This window comes from Haliotis cracherodii, unplaced genomic scaffold (assembly GCF_022045235.1).
Source record: "Haliotis cracherodii isolate W230 unplaced genomic scaffold, xgHalCrac1.p SCAF_7, whole genome shotgun sequence".
NCBI lineage: Eukaryota > Metazoa > Mollusca > Gastropoda > Lepetellida > Haliotidae > Haliotis > Haliotis cracherodii.
The window spans coordinates 11,674,505-11,698,083 of NW_027266330.1; the positions used below are offsets into that span (position 1 = coordinate 11,674,505).

Genomic DNA, 23,579 nt, shown 5'->3' on the forward strand with positions numbered 1-23,579 from the left:
TACTATTGCTGTCACCAACCCCTGGAAAAATAGCCTGAAACGGCCACTGGCAGCAAGGGCTGGCTGTTTCTAATGTTTTATCTTATAACGATACTAAACACATGCATCCACGTACACATACAAACCCTAACAAAGTTCCAATTAAAAGGATTTTCAGTGAACTAAAAATACCTAAAATTCGACTCTGACAGTGACGAGGTGATGTTCAAAGACCATATAATAGATTTTAACTCAGGACTGTAGGGACATTTTCATTTGTTTTGTTCATTACTGTTTTACATTTTAAAAATGCATACCTTATAGAAGTATACTTTTTTCAAATTATTATATGGAGGGCAACGGTTATTTTATAAACTTCAAAGCAGGGCATCTAAGTTGGCCATCTTACTCCATTTACATTTTTAATAATCATTCCTACTTTTCGATCCAAGGATAGGTTAGAGAGTAAATGTTCTATTTTTAGGTGTCCCGTGACTGCCTCCCTCAAGACTGTCAAGACACGGTACAGCTGATCGTAAACTTTCAGGGACGATTTGAATAAGTTCCATGATGACAGAGACGGAGAAATCTCCCTTATTGGGATCTCGAACTGAAGATGAAGAGGAGGAGCAACTGTCGGGATGCGGCGCTACGATATTCTGCGACCCCAGGAGGTTTCTTCACAGATACCTGGTTTTAATTGTGATGTGCTTCCTTAGTTTTGGTGAGCCGTAATTGTATTTTAATTATTTTTTTAAATCCGACCAATTTAAGACATAATGTAAATTGTTAAACTATTGGGCTGAATAAATATGACAAGATATTTATTTCAAGATTTGTTTCAAGATAATATTCAGCTGACACCTCTCTCTTTATTGTCACATGACAGTCACATCAGCTGGTGGACAATCTTAGGACTGCGGGACATAGTAGATGACACACGCAATCATTTGATGATTCAGAATAGATTGAACATGTTAAGGCAAAAATTGTAAACTGTGTGGTTTATGTCGTGACATAATACACTTTGCAGTGCTTGTTTCCACATTGTCATTTATATGATAACAAGGTCTGCACTCAGAAAGAGTCTGCCCAGAGAGAGAAAGGTCTGGGTTTGATCCCGGGCCGCGTCATACCATAACACGTTAAACGATTGTACTTGTTAACCTGCCTGCGCTTATCATTAAGGGTCTGAAACTAGGACTGGTTGGCTCAGAGTCAGTATACTGTGTCTGAATGAGGTATTTGTGTTAAACTGTGGCAAGGTATCTCAGTGAGCTAGCTCTAAAATTCGGCATTAGTCCGGACTAGTACAAGCAGCCAGACACACAGACATGTGTAAGTGCAATAATCTTGAACATGTTGAACGCAGTTTGACCCATACAGTTCGGCTGGCTGGATATCATTCCCTGATCTTGGTGTTAATGTTTCATGTGATGTAATTTATTTGTCATCTCACACTGGACAATGTTCACACTTTGAGTCACCCTGCGATGGCTGTCACAAGATAGATCAAATTGGCACAGAAATATATTTCACTGACAAGTCTTTTCACTTGCAATGATGAATTTGTGACATGTTTGTGTCACTAGCGCATGTTCAGTTCTAAATTTAATTTATCACGGTTATCTACAGGAAAGCTTGCTTGACATTGAAAACGCGGTATGTTTATCTTCTGATTGACATCATTCAATTGTTGACATACCACTAAAAGTGACAGGAATATATATTTCACAAGCTACCAGGGGTGGCCCAATTGTGTCCCTTAGTTGTGCCAGAAGCCTCTGATCATGAATTCTAATCCTGGTTTGTTCGGTTCATGCTTCTAGGTTTGTCAGCACAATGCCTATGCTTCTGTATGTGTCTAGACTTGCCAAAGTGTTGTAGTCTTGCTTGGGAGTTTTAGTTTGTTTCTAGTCCTGTATGAGAGACTAGCACACATACTAAGGCCAGAGACAGCCTCCATAGTCTAGTGGTAGAGTGTCCACCCAGATAGCAGAAGGTCCGGGGTTCGATCACCGGGCGCATCATACCAAAAGACATTAAAAGATGGTATTTGATGTTACTCTGTCTGGCGCTCAGCATTAAGGGGTAAAGAACTGGTTGGCTTAGAGTCAGTATACTGTGTCAGAGTGGGGTATTCATGTTAAACTGTGGCATGGTATCTCAGTGTTAGCACGATAAATCAGCATCAGTCCAGACTAGTACAAGCATCATGTTGCTATATAAGTGCAATAATCTTGGATTTGACGTTAAACCCCATTTCACCTCACCTGAGGCCAGACTATTTTTAAAATTTGATTTATGAATTCGCTCTCAGAAATACATTATTTATTTAAAATGCAGTAATTAAAACATATTGAAAATTTGTCTTAAAAACTTCAAAACACAACAACTTATGCAACAGATTCGTGTCTATACTGCATTCATGCTTTTGTTAAATTGAATCCAATCGAAATCTTTCAGCCAACCTTTATGAAAAATACACATTTCACTGGCCTAGTTGACTTTTTTGCTCAGTTTTCACTTTTTTTGTTGTCCCTGCACCAATTAGGTAAGCAGACAAAGCTTCAGTAGTACAGATGTTTTAGCACTGGTATTTGTGCTGGATTCAATAGATTTGCCAGTCAAGACTCCGCTAGTAGATTCTAAACACGATTGTTTCTCTACAGGCCCATCAGAGCACGATCCCGCTTTTGTAGCTCGCTTACTTGCGCTAGATGAAACACTAAATATTGAAAGTATATTTGTCGCCATTGTTCTACCACTGACAGCGGACCTACCACGGTACTTCATGCACCACGTCACAGTAATGTAGTGAAATAGCAAAGCCTATGTTCCACATATCATGTGTATGGAGTAGTGGTACGCTCATGCTTCATGGTTTGTCATTGGTCGTATTTAGCCAATGAGCAAATTTGATACAGAAAACAAAAACTGGGTTTTATGCCAAGCATCATGCACATGTACAACACAAATATTGAGACTTTTTAAGAATGGTTCTAGTCTTTATTGAATACAAAAAGAACCTTGGTTTGGTTCCACTCGGGAACTTTTGAGAATGTAGTTAATAATTTCAGATTTTAATTACATGGACAAATTAAATGGAATAATGGGCTCTCCATTCAGCCACAGTGTGACTTAACATTCATACTAACTTGCGATCATAAACTTTCAATTGCATATGGGGCAGATTCAGTCGCTAATAAGAGAGCTGCTATGATGAAAGGGAGGTCACTCTGAACCTGTTTCTTTCCCTATCCCTTGTGCCCAATTTCATTTTGAGGAAATCCAAAATATATACTTGCCATATAACTACAGACCTGAATTCTTGGAGCAAACATCTGTAAACCACAAAAATAATGAAGTGGGCTTAAAGACAGAATTTTGATTTTTCTTCTGCAGGGAGCTACTTCTGCTATGACAACCCTGCTGCCTTGCAGGACAACATGCTGAAGGACCTTGACATCTCTGAGAGCCAGTTCATGTCCTTCTATTCCTGGTACTCCTGGCCCAACGTCGTCCTCTGCTTCTTTGGAGGATTTCTAATCGACAAGTTGTTGGGTGTCCGACTTGGCTCCATTGTATTCAGTTTGTTTGTGACCACTGGTCAGGTATGTGATGACTGCCTGATGTGACTTTATGTGACATTTTTCACTGTTTTGTCATTAGATGTTTACAGTGGTTGTGAGGGGTGGGAATTCTGGGTTAGAATTGGTCCCAACAACCTGAGACCAGCCCCAGCTGTACTCCACAGCCAAAAATCAAGATTCTGCGGTCACTTTTTGTATATTATGCAACCAAATTTAATAATTCTAAACATAATTCTGTTATCTTTTAAGCTTAATTTTTGTAGTTATGCGCCTGTTTCACTTGTGGCAGGCATTTTTGTGATCAACTAATCCTCGGTTAGAATAACTTATTAAAGTGAATCTGGAGATCATTAGTGTAAATATTGGTAGCAATAATACAAAAGTCAACTTCTATTCAAAAACAATTAAATGTCCATTTACATGTTTAAATCCACATGTTGACTAAAAGTCTGCAGTGTATTTGAAGAATTCATGGCTATTACAATGTTGTGTTTGGGAGCTTGTTTTCTTCAGAAATGTACTAGCCCCATAAATCATTTAGTTTCATTGACAGACATAGGTGTAGTTTTCTGTAGTTTCACCTCAAAACAAAATATACCCTACTTCTTTTGCATAGTATTTGTCAACTCACCCTGAGCCATGGGAGAGGTGTTTAATGTGTTTAATGGAAAAAGCATAATTTTTAGTGTTTAAAAAAAATAGCTCAGACTTAGAACAAAGAGAAGGCCTCTGATTTTACTTGCTTCAGGTATAATTCAAGTAAATAGACTTGTAATAACTTGAAATCCCGTCTGATGAGATAAAAAAACAAAAAACCTTTTTCATGTGCTATTTGTAGTTTGTTTCAAGCATGGTTGCAGGTTAATGCTGTGGTACAAGGTTTGGATTTTAGTTTTGAAATTGTTTGAAAATATCTGTATCATATCCAAAAGGCATTTTATCTGTACTGTAATGAAACTCTTCCAACAAGGAAGCAGTCTTAGTGTACACAAAGTAAACCAGGACCAGGTAAATGGAGGATGGGGAGGGGGTGGGGGAAATCACGAATTGATTCAAATTTGAATATTATTTTCATAAATTCTGAGGAATTGGAATTTTAAAAATTCAAATTGGGAAATCTGTGATTATTGTTGGGTTGGGACCAAATATCAGTCTTTCATCAGGTCTAGATAAATCTCTGGCTGATAGCATAACCACTGTGTAACCATGGCAACTAATGTAACATCTAGGTTATCAGGGTATTGTTTGTCAGTGTTTAACAATTATTGACATAATGAGAAGTCAGGATACTCAAATGACACCTGTTTCATTCCAGATTATATTTGCATCAGGAGCTTTGATCAACAATATTTATCTGATGTATTTTGGTAGATTTGTGTTTGGGTAAGTTGTGTGTAATCATGTTAAATGCATGACAATCTGTTGTTTGCGCTTCGTGATAGATGCCGTGTGCTGCATACTGACTGTTCACAAATTGCACTTAGCTACTAACATTAGGTAACGGTGGGGTAGCCTTGTGGTTAAAGCGTCCGCTCGTAACGCCGAAGACCTGGGTTCGATTCCCTACATGGGTACAATGTGTGAAGCCCATTTCTGGTGTTCCCTGCCATGATATTGCTGGAATATTGCTAAAAGCGACCTAAACCATACTCTCTGACTTGCTAACATGACTAATAGGTCTGTTTCAACATTTTGTGTGATGGACTGTTTTCTTGAATAGGGAGAACTGAAACCTTTGTCCGTGTATGGACGCATCAAGAATCATCATAAATCATGTGACGTAAAGATTTTTCTAACTTTTTTTAAATTGTTTTTATTACAACAGAAATTAATCTTTTGGAAACCAACTGACAAAATGTAGGATCATGTTACCATGGTAACATGAAGCCAAGTAAGTTTTTTATATGTTACTACCTTGACCATGAAAACAGTGCTGCCTGGGCATCCATCACTCACAATGAGCGTAGACAGGCTGTGCTTGTGCATGGTGCTTTATAACATTAACATCTGCATGTATTGTTTGTTTTGTTCTTCCAGGTGATCTTTGCCTTGGGTTCTGTGTTCAACCTGTATTGGTTGATGTGTGCTGGAAGATTTGTGTTTGGGTAGGACTTGGAATTTAACCCAATAGAATATCCTGAGTTTATGTGTGGCTCTAGGGCATTTGGTCCAAGACATGCTGTAGTGTAGTACGGGGTAGAACTTCTCCTGCACCACCCATAACCACCATCACTGAAATATCACATATTTCTAGAATACCAGACTTTGGCTTCAACACCTTGGGTTCTTGTTTACCTAATACATTGATGAGTATAATTACCACACTTATGCTTTCTTGGCTGGATTAGCCCTAAGGACCCTAGAGAAAAAATTAAAAAGGGAATCCAACTCAAGTCTAGAATGATTTGCCAAGTCTTGATTGCCTCAGCTCTAGTTCTGAAATTATGCATCATTCTGGGCTCCGTTTGGATTTATGTTTGTTTTGTTTGTGTGTTGTTTAACGCCGCACTCAGCAATATTCCAGCTATATGACGGTGGTCTGTAAAATAATCGAGTCTGGACCAGACAATCCAGTGATTGACATCATGAGCATCAGTGTACGCAATTGGTATCGATGACATGTATCAACCAAGTCAGCGAGCCTGACCACCCGATCCCGTTAGTCGCCTTTTACGACAAGCGTAGTCACCTTTTACGGCAAGAATGGGTTGCTGAAGACCTATTCTAAACTGGAATCTTCACGGGTCTTTGGATTTTTGTTTTATTTGAAGATATATATTATTTGTGGATATGTATCTATAATTAACTTCATTTCTGGGACTAATGTGTTTGTCTGTATGCAGCTATGAACTCTTAAAATTAGAGAGGCGTCTAACGGGATCAGGTGGGCAGGCCTTCAGCAACTCATGCTTGCCGTAAAAGGTGACTATGCATGTCGTAAACGGCAACTAACAGGATCGGGTGATCAGGCTCGCTGACTTGGTTGATGCATGTTATCGATCCCAATTGCCTGGATCGATGCTCATGATATTAATCACTGGATTGTCTGGTCCAGACTCGATTATTTACAGACCGCCGTCATATAGCTGGAATATTGCTGAGTGCGGGGTTAAACAACAAACCAACCAACTTAAAATTAGAAAGTGGTTAAGTTTCATGGAATTGATAACATTGCTTGTGCATGAGTATGCCGTGTTTGTCATGAATAGCCTGATAACATTGGTGATTAACCATTGCTTGCCTGCAGAGTGTTTTCATTATTTAAAATGTGAACTTGGAAAATATTTAGTACATCATCAGATTCCAAAGACAGATATATCTCTCTATCTTGTTGAACTGAGGGATCGGTATGGTTTAATGTGTAGACATCCTCAAAAGTCAATACCAGGGTTTTACCATATGGGGTCCATGATTGAGTGTTAGTAATTCTATAGCACTATTCGACACAGTATCACACCATGTTTTCAGTATTGGCGGGGAGTCTCTGGCTGTGGCACAGAACACATACGCGGTCAAGTGGTTCAAGGGGAGAGAACTCAACATGGTGTTTGGTTTGCAGCTCAGCTTTTCCAGAGTGGTAGGCATTTAGTTTACAATTAAAAAAAACATTACTGTCTCTTATTATTATTAAATTATATAGTATATTATTTTTAGAATTCTTGAGATGAATTTTGATCCCTGTATTCAGTTTTAATGTATATTTCGACATACAGGCTACAGAGCAATATTTTGTTTGTTTTGAAATGTAGGGTTCATTGTTTGTGTGTTTTTATGTTATGACTTAAAACCAGTGATAACAAAGCTGGAAGTTTCCTCAGCAAAGTGTTTTTTTAAATTTTGCTCACAAAAGTTTGAAACATGTCAAACATCATGGCAGTAGGGTAGCCTAGTCGTTATGGTGTTCGTTTGTCACGCCGAAGACCCGGGTTTGATTCTCCACATGGGTACAATGTGTGAAGCCTATTTCTGGGCCCACTTGCTCAAAGCAATCTTAGTGAGAATAAATTATTTCTTTATAAACTCTTTATTTAGATGCATTACGAACTCCATGTGTAGCTGTCAGAGGAGTGACCCATTCTGATTCTACCATCTAGTCACGAAATACTGGGCGGTAGACATACTCAGGACATTTCCAAATTTGATGCATCATTGAGAAAAATGATGTCTGATGTCAATTCCATATTTTGACCTGTACCTCATGTTCCTGTGTTTTCCAGGTGAACAATTGGCTTGCCTTTGCATGTGTTTGTGATGGGTGACACAGGTAGAACCGGATACTCTCCCCTTTTCGGGAACATCTGGTATCATCACTATTTGATAGTGATTCATAAACACATGGTCAAAATATAGTCAGGGTCATTCATTGACTCTGCTTTTAGCTTAGCAGAGATTTCTTGTGACAATGGAAATGGTTTTTGTAGCTTTTGTTTACATCACAAGAAGTGGTGTTGAACAAAGTCAGCCAGTAACACAACCACTCAGCCACTGATCAATTAGTCAATTACCAATCCATCATAAAGTTGTGTTTCCATTCTAGGGCAGCACGGTCAACATGAATGTGATGCAGCCGGTGTACAAGTTCATCGGCAAGTGGTACGAAGGATTCAAGTGTCTAGGAATGTCGCTGTTTGTAGGTGAGTTGTGAACAGGACTTGTTTGGGTTTGTGGGAGAGAAATGATAATGATTTTCCGTCATCGGAACCAATAAAGTTGAAACTTCACATACTTATTCCCACCAAGGATGACACCCCAATCTGATTTTCAATATGGCCGCCACATCAGCCTTATTGAAAAATCATTTTAACAAAATGTAAAATGAAATTTGTTTAGTTTGTGAGATTCAACACATTTGTTACTCTCTTTTTTTTAAATTGCAATTTTAAATTTATTCTTAAATTACCAGATTGATGTAGCTGAACTTTGGTAAGTATGTAGCCCGTGAAGATCCGGGTGTGAATAGGTCATAAAAATCAGCTTTGCTTGACAGTAACTTTTGTTGTAATAATAATGATGTTTCTGTTGTCAATGAAGCTGGTTGTGGAATGTTGTAGGCGCCGGCACGTGTGTGTTCTCCCTGATCTGTGCATTCACCCTGGCCTTCTTCGACAAGAGGAATGACCGAGTCCTGAAGAAATCTGCTTCAGCCTCCGGTACTTATTCTGTACTTCTATACTTGACTTAAACTTTGACAGTGCAGTGATAAATAAATAGAATTAAGCTCTTGTCATTGCAAGTCATATGTTGTCTGTTGTCATCATCCAGAACTATTTACAGTTTTGACCTCATCTCCGAAATGGTTTATAGATTCAGATGAATTGTGTTCGGATATTGTTAAGCAGAATAAGGATTCCACGTTAGATGTATAGGGCCAGAGGCCTGAACATGGCGGGTGAGATAGTCACCTTGCAACAAGTTTGTTTGAGGCATCTTGATTGGAAATCCATGTATGAAAGCTGAAAATACTGTAAGATATCATGCAGTCCCAAATGAGGCGCTTATTTGTATTTGTAGATCATAATGTCAGCTAATTTGAATTTGAAACAAATTTATATTTCTCTATAACCCAAGCATTGTTTTGTTGCAACCCTGGCATTGTTGTGTTGTTGCAACCCTGGCATTGTTGTATTCCAACCCTGGCATTGTTGTATTGCAACCCTGGCATTGTTGTATTGCAACCCTGGCATTGTTGTATTGCAACCCTGGCATTGTTGTATTGCAACCCTGGCATTGTTGTATTCCAACCCTGGTATTGTTGTATTCAGGGATGTGAAATCTCCGCGGAAACGCGGAAAATTGCGTTTTTTTAAACTGTAGTCCTCGGAAAAAATCATCTCCAGCGTAAAAATTTAATCAAAAATTTATAAAAAAACTCTCCGAAAAATATGATCGAAAACCGGACAACCGTCGCTGATTGTCCTGTTTTCGATCAGAGCTTTCACCAGCATAGGTTTTCGGACATCATACGTTTTCTATCACGAATACTTGCACTATAACGTGGGGTGTGGCGTCACACAGAAATTGTTAATACTCAGAGTCAGCTGATGGCTTGTTTTTAAGATAAAGTTGTCTTTTAGCCTGTAAGTGAATGAGATGTTTTACAGTTGTTCATGTGATTAGCGAGAAAACTATGAATGTTTCTTCAGCATCAAAACCCCATAACATAGGGGATATATATTGTATTAATGTCTTATGTTTGCAATGGATTTTTTTTTTTTCATCAAAAGGTAAGTACAACGTAAATTTTTTTCAACATGGGGAAAGGGTCAGACATTGCACGCTTGTGACAGTTGTCCTTGTGTCTGGGGGATGGGGGTTGAAGTTTATGGCAGTATTGCTCCCAGAAAGCTATGCCCGATTTTTTAAAAGTACTGATTTAACTTCGAAATTTTACTGCATCTGCCATCTTGTTTATTTGACTTCTGCCCATGACTTAATACATTTCTTGGTGCGAATGTTGTCCAAACTGCACGAAATTGCTTAAAATGCAATCAAATGTTTACAAAATTTCTGAGGGGGCATGCCCCCAAACCCCCCTAGACTTTTCCTCTTTTTTCGAGTAAACCTTCTCACATCCCTGTGTATTGCAGCCATGGCATTGTTGTGTTGCAACCCTGGCATTGTTGTATTGCAACCCTGGCATTGTTGTGTTGTTGCAACCCTGGCATTGTTTTGTTGCAACCTTGGCATTGTTTTGTTGTTGCAACCCTGGCATTGTTGTATTGCAAACATGGCATTGTTTTGTTGTTGCAACCCTGGCATTGTTTTGTTGCAACCTTGGCATTGTTTTGTTGCAACCTTGGCATTGTTGTGTTGCAACCCTGGCATTGTTGTATCATGTGTGTATTGCAACCCTGGTATTGTTGTGTTGCAACTGTGGCATTGTTGTATTGCAACCATGGCATTGTTGTGTTGCAACCATGGCATTGTTGTATTGCAACCCTGGCATTGTTGTATTGCAACCCTGGCATTGTTTTGTTGTAGCAACCCTGGCATTGTTTTGTTGCAACCTTGACATTGTTGTGTTGCAACCCTGGCATTGTTGTGTTGCAACCCTGGCATTGTTTTGTTGCAACCTTGGCATTGTTGTGTTGCAACGCTGACATTGTTGTATTGCAACCATGGCATTGTTGTGTTGCAACCCTGGCATTGTTTTGTTGCAACTCTAGCATTGTTTTGTTGCAACCCTGGCATTGTTTTTGTTGCAACCCTGGCATTGTTGTGTTGCAGATGAAGTTGTACGGTTGGGCGACGTCCGCTACTTCCCCCTCACTATGTGGCTCATCTGCGTCATTTGCGTGGCCTACTACGTCGCCGTCTTCCCCTTTGTGGGCCTGGGACTGTGAGTATTGTGTAGTCACAACTAGAAGTAGACTAGTTAAACTTGGCCACTCCGCTGCCTTCAGGGATTTAGTGGATAGAATACCTGCCTGGAGAGCAGTCGGTAGTTTGATTCCTTTGGCTGTGTCATAACAAAAGATGTTCGAGATGGCACTGATCGGCTCGGAGTCAGTGTATTGTGTCTGAGTGGGATATCCATGTTAACACTTGCAACACCACAGCCCGGTACACCGGCCAAGAAATCATGAATTCCCAGACACCTCAGGCTGGTACATCATCCTGGCTGTATCCACGTCAAAATAGACCGCCTCCGTGGTCTTGTGGTAGAGCGTCCGCCTGGAGAGCGGAAGGTCCGGTTTTCTATTCCCAGCTGCGTCATACCAAAAGACATTAAAAGATGGTACTTGTTGGTACCTTGTCTGGCGCTCGGCATTAAGGGTCTAAAACAAGGACTGGTCGGCTCGGAGTCAGTATACTGTGTCTGAGTGGGGTATTCATGTTCAACTGCTGCATGGTATCACAGTGAGCTAGCACTATAAATCGGCATCAGTCCGGACTAGTACAAGCAGCCACACACACTTGTGCATACACGTCGCTATGTAAGTACAATAATCTTGGACGCGATGTTAAACCCAATTTTACCTCACCTCACCTCCACGTCAAAATAAAATAGAAAAATGATTAATTCTATCACTTTTCAGAATGTCTGAAATATGTATTTCATTTCCATTTATCACATTTTATCAATAGATTAAAAATTTATTCACTATTTCCCGCAACGCTATTGAATTTTTTTTATCGCACACATGCTTGGACAACGGATCCATATCAAACATGTCAAAGAGCCAAAATAAAGACATTTCAAGCAAATCTTTTAATAAAGTAATAAATAAAATCAACAAAAATATGTCTAATAGTTGTCAAACTTACATCTAAGTTATTATTTCCATCTGTTCCAACGTGAGTCAAATCACATCTCAGCTTTTGTCGCTTTGATTTCGAGGTTCGAACACAATGATTAATGCCAAAAAAATATACCTGAGAAATGTTGGTCACATCTGAAATTTATCATACACAAGGACGGTATCATTGCTGTAATTTGATTGACTGCCTTAGGTCATTTACTTGAATTAGACCAATCACGAACCTTGTAGGAAGATTTTGGCAAGAAAGATTTCGGCATATTACAGCTACGAAAGTACTCCAGGGGAGGTTACGGTCATATCATAGAAGTCATCAGCTTTCTAATGATACCAAACATTGAATGAATTGACGCACATGTTATTCATACAAAGCTTCGAAAAAAGAGGTATTTTCTCATGTTACTGAGCAGAAAGCCAGTTATTGTGAAATGAGTGATGACAGATATCTTAAATTCCCGAAAAATAATTTTCCGATTTCCTAAACAATGAAAATTAAAAAAAAAAATAGGTAAGTGAATATTATGAAAGCTTATATTTGCAGAAGATTGTCAAATTTTCGCTTCCTTTGTGCTTAATCTGGATGTTATGAATGTGTTAGCTTACATGTTTGATGTACAACGAACTTAATTAAGTTGTAAATGCATTATTTAAGTAATGTGATAAACATAACTTTCATACTTTTAAACAGTAGAATGTTACCTTTCAAACATGTAGTAGCAAAGATGTTTTACAAGCAGATAATTTCCTTGATAACTGTAGGCTTCATCTATCACACAAGAGTCTCTGGAAACTCAGTGTCACAGCAGTAAAAGCTTCTGGTTGACTGGTGTTGGCATGTTATCTCAATGGGCTAGCACTATAAAACTCGATGGGCTAGCACTATAAAACTCAATTGGCTAGCACTATAAAACTCAATGGGATAGCACTATAAAACTCAATGGGCTAGCACTATAAAACACAATTGGCTAGCACTGTAAAACCCAATGGGCTAGCACTATAAAACCCAATGGGCTAGCACTATAAAACTCAATGGGCTAGCACTATAAAACTCAATTGGGTAGCACTAGAAAACTCAATGGGCTAGCACTAGAAAACTCAATGGGCTAGCACTATAAAACTCAATGGGCTAGCACTATAAAACTAGCATTAGTCCAGATTAATACTGGCAGAGACAGACTAGCACATGCAGACGCTAGGGCACATGCACAGACAAAATGCACGCATGTGCGCACACACACAGAGAAAGTTATGTTCACTGAACCATTATGAAATACTATTACTATATTGATGGTTATTGCTGCATGTACTTGCCCTCATCATAACTCATGTGAAGTAATGAATGTTGTATTTATTACAGTGTTTTCTTTGAAATGAAGTACGACTATTCCCCAGGCCTTGCCAACAATGTCAACAGGTGGGTTGCTTCAAACACTTTGATATGTAAGTTTTAAGTGACAGTGGAATCTGTCCAGTTCCGCCCTGGATGGGACCGGTAAAAAGTCCGGTTTACAGCAAGGTCCAGAGTCCATTCATGTCCATTTGAGACACAAGTGACTTCAATAGCAGCTTACACTACCTTGCTTTGAACGCTCTAATAGCTCCTTGATTCAGTGGTTTCAAGACAGAAGTGGAGTTAAGAAGTGAAAATTAATTTTTTGCGCTACAATAGCATTGTTGTTTGAGTTGACAGTGACTGAACTTACTTCAAAGTGAGAGAACGTGCGGTCCGGTCCGGTGGGGTCCGGTCCGGTCCGGTCCGGTCTGGTCTGGTCTGGTCCAATCTCATTTAGACCGCTTCTTTTCAATAGTAAATTGGTTGTCAGGACTGTAAATTTTGTCCCAGGTAAAAATAGTGTGAATAAGAGAGTTGTAGGTCAGTTTGAGTATAATAATTTATTAAGGAACTGAAGGGATATGGTGTTCAAGTGTTCACCAATCCAGTCCAATTTGGACTCCACTGTAGTTGGTTATTATCCCAATAGAGAAGAAATGCCTTTCACTTTTAGCTCACCTGAAACACCGGATATTATATTTACTGTTAATGGAAGAATAAGTATTAGCACAATATTTGTGATGTAAGGCTGTGACAAACAAGTGACCTTGTTTTGAATTGATGCACTCAGTTATTCACTCATGATGCTATGATATATGCTACTCAAAAGAAGGCAAGGATAACCTGATTCTTTTCACATGACTATAGTTATGACTATAGCCTTGACAGATTAACTATAGTCTTATAAAAAAAATATGGTTTTCTTGAACTTCTTTTGAGTGGTATACTTGTAATAATGCAGACAGCGGCAGAAGATATTGCTGTCTGCAGGACAAAACATTCACTCACTCTAATGTTGCAGGAGGGCACGGGTGGCCCAGTCGTCTAAGGCGCCGCGATTCGCTGTGCTGAGTTGCGTCCCTTGGACACGCCAGAAACCTATGATTGTGGGTTCGAATCCCGGTTCGCCCCGATTATGTTTCTAGGTTTGTCAGCACCATACCCGTGCTCGTGGGTTTCACCGAAGTGGTAAACGTCTGAGACCTGCATCACTTCGGGCTTTCCTCCCACATTAAGCTGACACGCCGCGATATAACTGGAATATTGTTCAAAGCGGCGTTAAACAAAACTCACTCACTCACTCTAATGTTGCAGGTGTCTTAGACGTGCATCACTTCAGGCTTTCTTCCACATTAAACAGAGTCACTGTGATATAAATGTAATATTTGATTGCCCAATAAGTCACTCGCTAATGTACATGGTTCCCTTGCAGCATCGTGTATATCATCTCAGCAGTTGCCTCCCCTTTGTTTGGCTTCCTGATTGACAAGAGCGGGAAGAACATCTTCTGGGTGATCACTGGGGTTCTTGTCACTTTGGGATGTCATGCCATGCTGGCCTTCACCTTCATCAACCCATACGTTGCCATGGTAACCAGACTTTATCAGATGATGCTATCAAACAACTGTAAAAATATTCACACACTGTAAAATATTGGATACACACCGAAGGAATCTGTCCTATGTTTAAGTTATCCAGTGTTGATTTAAGTTTTAAATAGTACCACCTTTGCCAAAGTGTTTCAAGCTTTGTCATCACCATACCCATGCTTGTGGGTTTCACTAAGGTGCTAAACATCAAAGACCTGCATCACTTCGGGGTATCCGCCCATATTAAGCTCAAATGCTGTGATGTCATTGGAACACTTCGGAAGAGACTTCAAACTCACTCTTAGAAAACAAAGTGCTCATTTCATGTCCATTTCCTTGCAATATTGCTCAAAGTGCCTAAAATTCATTCTGTTTATCTTAGAGCTAAATATGTTGAGGTTACTCTCAATAAAGTTTGTCAGATAGGGAAGGGAGATCACTCTCGAATAAAGTTGGCGAGATCGCGAAGGGAGGTCACTAAAAATATAGTTGGCCAGATTGGGAAGGGAGATCACTCTCAATAATGTGTGCCAGATCAGGAAGGGAGATCACTCTCAATAATGTTTATCAAATTGGGAAGGGAGATCACTCTCTGATAAGTTGGCCCGATTGGGAAGGGAGGTCAATCTCAATTTAGTTAGCCAGATTGGGAAGGGAGATCACTGTCAATAATGTGTGCCAGATCAGGAAGGGAGATCACTGTCACAAATGTGTGCCAGATCAGGAAGGGAGATCACTCTCAATAATGTGTGCCAGATTGGGAAGGGAGATCACTCTCAATAATGTGTGCCAGATTGGGAAGGGAGATCACTCTCAATACTGTTTGCCAGATGAGGAAGGGAGATCACTCAAGCCATTGTATCATACTTATCTGCTCCTCATGTTGCCCTGTGTTGCTTAACATTGTGCCTTGCTACTTTCAGTCCACCATGGGTCTGGCCTACTCTGTGCTGGCCAGTGCGCTCTGGCCAATGGTTTCCATGGTAATCCCCCAACACCAGCTCGGGACAGCATACGGAATGTGAGTACAAAATATGAAATTATGGTTTCTTCCTTAATTCAAAGTGTCAGTCCACCCAAAAGATAATCAATTGAAATTTTGTGTGGAAGTTTGTTACTAGGCATCAGAATTTCACTAGATATGGACACTAGATAGCCAACATTCATTTGAAAAAGCAACTAATAAATCTTAAAAACTACCAGCAGCCATATTGGAAAATATAAATAATCATGTATGCCTCCTCCATAAACAGCTATTCCTCAGAAATAACTGGGGCGGTGGGGTAGCCTAGTGCTTAAAGTATTTGCCAAAGACCCGGGTTTGATTCCTCACATGGGTACAATGTATGAAGCCCAATTTTGGTGTCCCCCGCTGTGATATTGCTGGAATATTGCTAAGAGCGGCATAAAATCATACTCACTTACTCAATCAGGAATCACTGGATCAATGAAGTAAAAGGTCTGTAACCCAAGCAATAAGAAGTAAAAGGCCTTGTGTAGAGAGACAGTCGTTGGCTGATATGACTATCTGGCTGATAGACATCAGTTGTTAGTGCATATACCTCATGTAACCTTCAATAAATGTCTGTTACAGAATGCAGGCTGTACAGAACCTAGGTCTGGCTGTTATATCACTGGTGGCTGGGATCATCGTTGACTCCAAGGGCTACCTCATCCTGGAGGTGTTCTTCATGGCCTGGCTCTGCAGTGAGTACACCAAGACATGAGATCACCCTCATTAACCTTGGCCATATCGAGAAGGGAGATCGCTGTCAATACCCTTTGACATATTGAGAAATGAGATCACTCTCAATTGCCTTGGCCATATCGAGAAATGAGATCACTCTCAATAACCTTGGCCATATCGAGAAATGAGATCACCCTCAATAAATTTGGCCATATCGAGAAGAGAGATCACTCTTTAAAACATTGGCAACACATGCTTGCTGTAAGAGTCGACTATCGGGATCAGGTGGTCAGGCTCACAGATTTCATGGATGCATGTCATTGTATCCCTATTGCCTAGGTCAGTGTTCATGATGTCAATCACTGGATTGTCTGGTCCAGACTCCATTATTTACAGACCACCATCATATAGCTGGAATATTGCTGAGTGCGGCATAAAACAACAAACAATAAAAAAACTTGCAACAGCAGAAAGGGAAGTCACTCTCAAATTTGACTATGAAGGGAGATCACTCTCAATAAGCTTGACCACACAAGCTCCTTCCCAGCGCGTGACACCTTCGTTACACTCTCGGTAACATCGCTGCCACCAGTGTGGGCGCGGCCATTTCAAGAATCTTGAAATTTGCCCTCCAACCCCATATGTAGTAATGTTTATACTTTTGTTTATGTCTTTGGGAATGCCATCATATTTCAATTTGAAAAGGTTTACGACTGACCATGTTTTCCAGGATGAATTTACTTTGTTGTTTTGATAATCAGATTGGTTCGAGATTGCAGACTAACGGAAAATCAACCAACTTCTCCCTTACATTCTTACTATATCAATAACACGATAGTTTTAATGAAACAGAAATTCAAATTGACAATAGAAGAAATTTATTTAGCAGCGATAAGTGTATTCGGCGTCACGACAGTTGTCACATGTGTGTAAACATAACGGTCATTCGGTTGCGAGTTCAACTCCAAGCATGGTTGTGGCCACCTATTCACAGTGGGGAGTTTTGACTGGTGGCAGCGATAGTATAGAGAGCTCCGGGAACGTAATATCGCTGTGAGGAGCATGCTTGACCACAGTGGAAAGGGAGATCACTCTCAATGAACTTGACCAGATCAGGAAGATCTGTAGTGAGGCCTAGAGGTTAGAAACCCATGTCCCATTGACAAAGTTGGAATATTGCTAGCATTAAACCCGCTTAATCATGCCCTGTAGTGGCAGTGAATACACTTAAAGTACTCATGGAAATAAAAAAAAACTGTTTTGCTGGATTAAATAATCGACACAAAGCCGTCAAGGTGTCATAGGTCATGGACATTCACCTTGATCTACTAACACCTGGTTATGCTCAGTTTCACAATAGTCTGTTTTGTTCATATTTTTACACACTTTTACGTGTAAAAAGACATAACCTTTGATACGCTGTATTTGTGCCAAGGCCCAATTAGTACTAATTGAGTTGATTGAATAGTTATAGATTTTGTATATTAACTGCATGTATTTAAAATCTGAGATCGAAAAAACAGGGTTTTTTTCATTTCCGTGAGTACTTTAGTATGTGTATGTGATCTGTGATTCTCTCTCTCCAGTGGCCCTGATCGCAGCTGTCTTCCTGTACCTGGTCGATGCTACACGAGGTATGTTCTCAAACACATGGAGAGGTACACTCAGACAAGTCTTGTGACTCTGTGGTACTGCCACACTCGTTCTTGTCTCAAGATAGAAAATAAACAAATTATACGATTTCAAAGTGCCATTTTCATTTCAGAATTGTGAATACTTTTCATCTCTCCAGTTTATGTGAGGGAGCTTTTGGATGTCTACAAAGTCATTAACAACATTAAAATTTGAAAACCACAGTTCTGTACCAAGTTCCAAAACAAAGTTGTCTGAATGCTTGTTCTCATTTGCCTGTTCTCAGTTCCACTGCTCTCTTTCAGGCGGTAAGCTGAATATGTCCTCCAAGAAGCGACACCAAGAAGCAGAAGCACTCAAGGAGAAGGAAGAGAAGGAAGAAGAGTAAGTGATGGGTTAAAGTCAGGAGGAACTGCTTCATGTGTCCAGAACAGTCAGTCTAGTTGCTTATGAAATTTTGTTGCTTAAATACAGTAAACTACGGTTATAACGAACACGCTTATAACGAACTGACGGATATAATGAACATACTTTTTTGGTCCCGACTATTTGCTGTAGTTATGCTGTATATATGCTTATAACGAACTACGGTTATAACGAACTAAAATTAGTGGCCCCTTTGATTTCATTATAACCGTACTGTACTTTGACAGCTCTGTGTATGGAGAAACAGTATTGTGGGGATTGGTTGGTCAACATGACTTTGGACATTCAGTCTTGTTGTTAAAATAAGTTGATTGGTCGGTCAAAATGGTTGCTGATCATGGAGAGATCCTGTATTGATGACCACCCAGGAGCGCCATGTGCATCTGGGTCCAGTGTTCTCGTATGCACTGAAACGTTGATGGTACCAAACTATATGGGCCTTCACGAGCCTTAAGACCATCGTAACTCCCACACCAACTCCCGTACCTAAACAGAAGTTTACAATATTTGGAGTACTAAGACCAACGTAACTTCCCTGTGAAGATCCAGGGTAGAATTGGTCTTCAGCAACCCATTCTTGTCATAAGAGGCGACTAATGGGATCGGGTGGTCAGGCTCGCTGACTTGATGGATGCATGTCACAGTATCTCAATTGTGTGGATTGATGCTCATGATGTCAATCACTGGATTGTTTGGTCCAGACTCGATTATTTACAGACCACCATCATATAGCTGGAATAGTGGAATGTCAGTACTTTTGAAAGTTTAATATCTGAGTCATGACGATTGCTGGAAGCAGAATTATCGACCAGTGTCCCATCCTTGTGATAAATGACTAATGACTCGACCGGATTTGAGTTTTACATTGGTATTCTTGAGCTAGCGGATTAGTGAATTTCGAAGGCTGTCAATTTGTTCAAGAAGGCCAAGCACCAACAGTTTGACCTGGCTTCCATTCATCAAAGAACCATAACTCTAAGTTGTCATAACTCTACAAGTGTCATAACTCTACAAGTGTCATAACTCTATGTACATGTGAGTTATGATAATCATTCGGGCTGTGTATTGACCTGGATTTTGTATTGCAATATATTGGCATACTTTATTCTGTATTGTGATACGTATTGCAATATATTGCCAATTTACATTTGAGTTAATCAGAGTTATACCCTGTATTAATGTCAGATACCATCAAGCTCCTTCCCAGCGTGTGACACCTTCGTTATACCCTTCTTGTTATAGAGCTCCGTGTACGAGCTGTGGCTGAGAGGAGTTTGATAGTCTCGATGTGTACATGAGTATCAGATCATCAGAGGCAAGTTGTATCAGAAAGATACTATTTCCCATCTCCATATCAATTAGGAACACATAAATATACTCATTTATATTTGCCACAATATATTGCTATATTTACAAACGTATTGCAATAGGTATTGCTGAAAATTTGCACCACAATATACCGGTGTACCGGTAATAGTTGGTTGGTTTGTTGTTTAACGCCACACTCAGCAATATTCCAGCTATATGACGGCGGTCGGTAAATAATCGAGTCTGGACCAGACAATCCAGTGATTGATATCATGAGCAACGATCCACACAATTGGGATCGATGACACGTATCAACCAAGTCAGCAAGCCTGACCACCCGATCCCGTAAGTCGCCTTTTATGACAAGCATAGTTGCCTTTTACAGCAAGCATGGGTTGCTGAAGACCTATTCTGCCCCGGATCTTCACGGGTCGTACCGTTAATACTGCACACCTTTGATAATCATAGCGCCTCAATAGCTTTGTGAAATAAGGACCCAGTGTATTGGGGGGTTATATTACATCAATTTACTCACTCACTCCATGTTTTCTCTTCCAGAAAGAAACCACTGAACTAAGCAGGCAGACCACGTGCAACCATCACAGTAAATACTGTTTTCAACATGACAGAAAATGCAAATATTATGCAAAGTTTGACATCAAATTTACAGATGATGTATAGTTGACCAAAAACCATACATGTAGTGTTTCTTCATTATGTTATCAGGGCGGTCGGGTAGCCTAGTGGTTAAAGCGTTCGCTCGTCACGCCGAAGACCCGGGTTCGATTCCCGACATGGGTACAATGTGTGAAGCCCATTTCTGGTGTCCCCCGCCGTAATATTGCTGGAATATTGCTAAAAGCGGCATAAAACCAAACTCACTCACTCGTTATGTTATCAAGCTGGAAAAAAGGACAGTGTGAAACAAGTTTATGAAGCATGATAAACATTCTTTTATCTACTTGATCTGCATAGTTTTAGGAATGAGCACAAAGTTTAGCAATCATTATGAAAGTTGTGTTCATGAGTGTGGTAGAGAGATTTGTTCTTTTCAACACCCATGTTAGACTTTACGAACCTTTTTAACTGTATACCTGTCCTTGTTGGTGCCTGTAGTCTAAAACAGCTGACATACATGAAAAAGGTTATCACTCATATAAACAAGTCCGATAACTTTAGTATCAATATTTCAAAGTTTTCTGTAACAAGCAAGTATGTCAAGTTCAGTGGACTTAAAAGGCCTGTGTCCTTGGCAACCATTATTTACTGTATGGCTGTATGATGAAATGTTGCTCCACTCATTGACCCAAAATACTCATTTACAAACAATCATGACACTCACATTTTGTTACGTCATTTTCATCCAGTATTACTGTATGTAAAGACACACATGTAAAGACACATTTTACGTTTTTCAAAATTTCTTCGATTTTCATTCTTTCAAATTTCAATTTCAACACTGTAAACGCACACTGCATTGAACAGAAAATATTATTGCTTTTTTTTATGTGTTGAAGAAATTTAAAATTTGACAATTCAGAGTGGTTAAAAATGTTTAAAGGTTGAATTTAAATGAATATAAAGGTTGTTTACTGAATATGATCAAATTTGAGAATGTGTAGTGGGCCTAATTTTATATCAGTATGTATATATATATACACGTGTATTTTATGCAAGTCTTTCAGTCTTTGTGCCATATTCCCTCTGCAAATCAAATAGCATTTATCAACTTTAAACAGTCTTAGTGTCTAACTGTCTCAGGTACTCACGTAATCAGGGTCCTCGCCATTATGTGAAACTAAATTGTTCGACTTTGTTCTTTTCAAATTCATTCAGCTGTGCCAATGTGTTAAGGGCAGCTGTGTCAATGTGTTAAGGGCAGCTGTGTCAATGTGTTAAGGGCAGCTGTGTCAATGTGTTAAGGGCAGCTGTGTCAATGTGTTAAGGGCAGCTGTGCCAATGTGTTAAGGGCGTTAATTGACTGTATTGATGTTTGATGCCACTATGGTTGATCTCTCAAGGAGCTCCATTGTATCAGAACTTAGTGGTGTGCTGTTTTCACATACAATGCCAATCAGGAGATAAGCTTTCAATGTTTTCTTAATGCAATTACACACCACTAACTTTAACTAAAATAACTAAAATATAATTTAGAACAATTGAACTTAGTTTTATACAGAATCTTTGACATTCCACTTGTCTTGAAGTACAGAAAACTGAGTAACTGAGTTAAAAGTCCAGTTTCCACCCTTGCTGAACTAGGCTGGTATTATTAACAAGTCTAGGCATAGTCCAATCAAATGAAATCGAAATCCGGTTTGTAAACTGCTGTGCAGATTTCAGTCAATTGCAGGATTTGCAAAGCATGTGCACCTCCAACTTGTTGTCAACAGATATTTTCATGTTTTTAATCAAGGAGTTCGCATGATTTGATGCACTTCATGATGTAAGCGTTTTATCGCAATATAGATCTTGATTATCGATCAGATCGTCTTGACTTGGCTCGGCCATTTTGTTTGAAACAAATGCAAGTGATACGATAGGTGGAAACTGATTGATCCATAGGAGAGGCTTAGAAGGGACATAACTCGTAGTAACCATTGGAGGCGCTACGATCGAGCCCAGAAATTTCAGCCTAGTTCGGCAGGGGTGGAAACTGGACTTTTAAAGTCAGTTAACTCGCTTGCCTCAGCTGTATATTGATTGTAAGTTAGAGGTATGTTATTTGCACATTTGATAGGGCTTCATTTTATATGAAATTTAATGTCAGCATGAGGTTGTAAATGTTGAATTAAGCACTGGTAGTTTCATCTACTTTCTAATAATTATTCTGTCTGATGTCGAAACATTTACAGCTGCGCTGACTCCTTGTCACACAAACTCCTTCACCTGAAGCAAGAGGACTCTTCCTAAAAATATTACCCCCAAAACATGGGTGTGTAGGATAAATTCTCCTGGCACCAAATTAAAGTAAGTTGCCTACGAATTTATAAAAATCTCAATTTTGGACAATACAAAATCTCTTTCCAATTTCTAGATATATCCCAGATTATTACTTAGAAGTTGATGGATGACAAAGTAGACACAATTTATGGATAACAACTTCTTTATTTTCTGTAAAGGCGATATTTGACAACGGTATAAGGATCTATACCGAAACATGGCCTTTACAGTAAATAAAGAAGTTGTTATCCATAAATTGTGTCTACTGTCATCCATCAACTTGTAAGTAATGCCTATCAAACAATTCCTCCCTGATTATACCTGTTTCCATAGTGAACGACTAAGGGACATTACTCTGCTCAAAAAACATCCTTAGCCCTGACAACTTCCCTACTATTTGAATAAAGAGGGTATAATAATTATGGATTGGTTGGCATTGTTAAAAGACTTTGATTGAATTGAATAGATGATTCTGCTATTTATGCTTCTTAATTTCTCATGTAATACTTGTACATATGTAAAAACATATCTGGTGAATTGTATTGACAAAAGGTAGGATTTCAATGAGTCTAATAACAGGTACCGTATTCGACGAAATAAGCGCCCAGGGCTCTCTCAAAATTAGAAATAGGGGACTCTTATTAGAATATTATTTTGGTGAAAAAAAAACAGATCTGAAAGATAAATTTTGTGGTTTATGCTGACAGCCTGAAATGCTTATGTACGACAGATATATTTTTCCAGAATTTAATTGCCAATAATAAAGGGTGCATATGACACACGAGTGAGTATTATACGCGAATAGAGGAAGGAAGTGGTGCGTATTAC

The 23,579-nt window shown here is 39.4% G+C and overlaps 1 protein-coding gene across 3 annotated transcripts; it reads left to right on the forward strand.

Moving 5' to 3' along the window:
* The first annotated feature begins 461 nt into the window (after positions 1-461).
* Positions 462-23,132, forward strand: LOC139447162 (lysosomal dipeptide transporter MFSD1-like). Of its 3 annotated transcripts, none has more exons than XM_071228355.1 (14): positions 462-703; positions 3,385-3,593; positions 4,888-4,955; positions 7,041-7,149; positions 8,110-8,206; positions 8,624-8,722; positions 10,800-10,911; positions 13,191-13,247; positions 14,599-14,755; positions 15,679-15,776; positions 16,350-16,462; positions 18,029-18,076; positions 18,380-18,458; positions 20,367-23,132. In XM_071228355.1, the coding sequence occupies exons 1-14, from the start codon at positions 547-549 to the stop codon at positions 20,383-20,385; spliced, it is 1,422 nt and encodes a 473-aa protein (XP_071084456.1). In that variant the 5' UTR covers positions 462-546; the 3' UTR covers positions 20,386-23,132. The 3 variants fall into 3 exon arrangements, with proteins under 3 accessions (XP_071084456.1, XP_071084457.1, XP_071084458.1); XM_071228356.1 differs by lacking the exon at positions 4,888-4,955 and adding an exon at positions 5,610-5,677; XM_071228357.1 differs by lacking the exon at positions 20,367-23,132 and having other exon boundaries at positions 18,380-18,462.
* Positions 23,133-23,579: the final 447 nt, after the last annotated feature.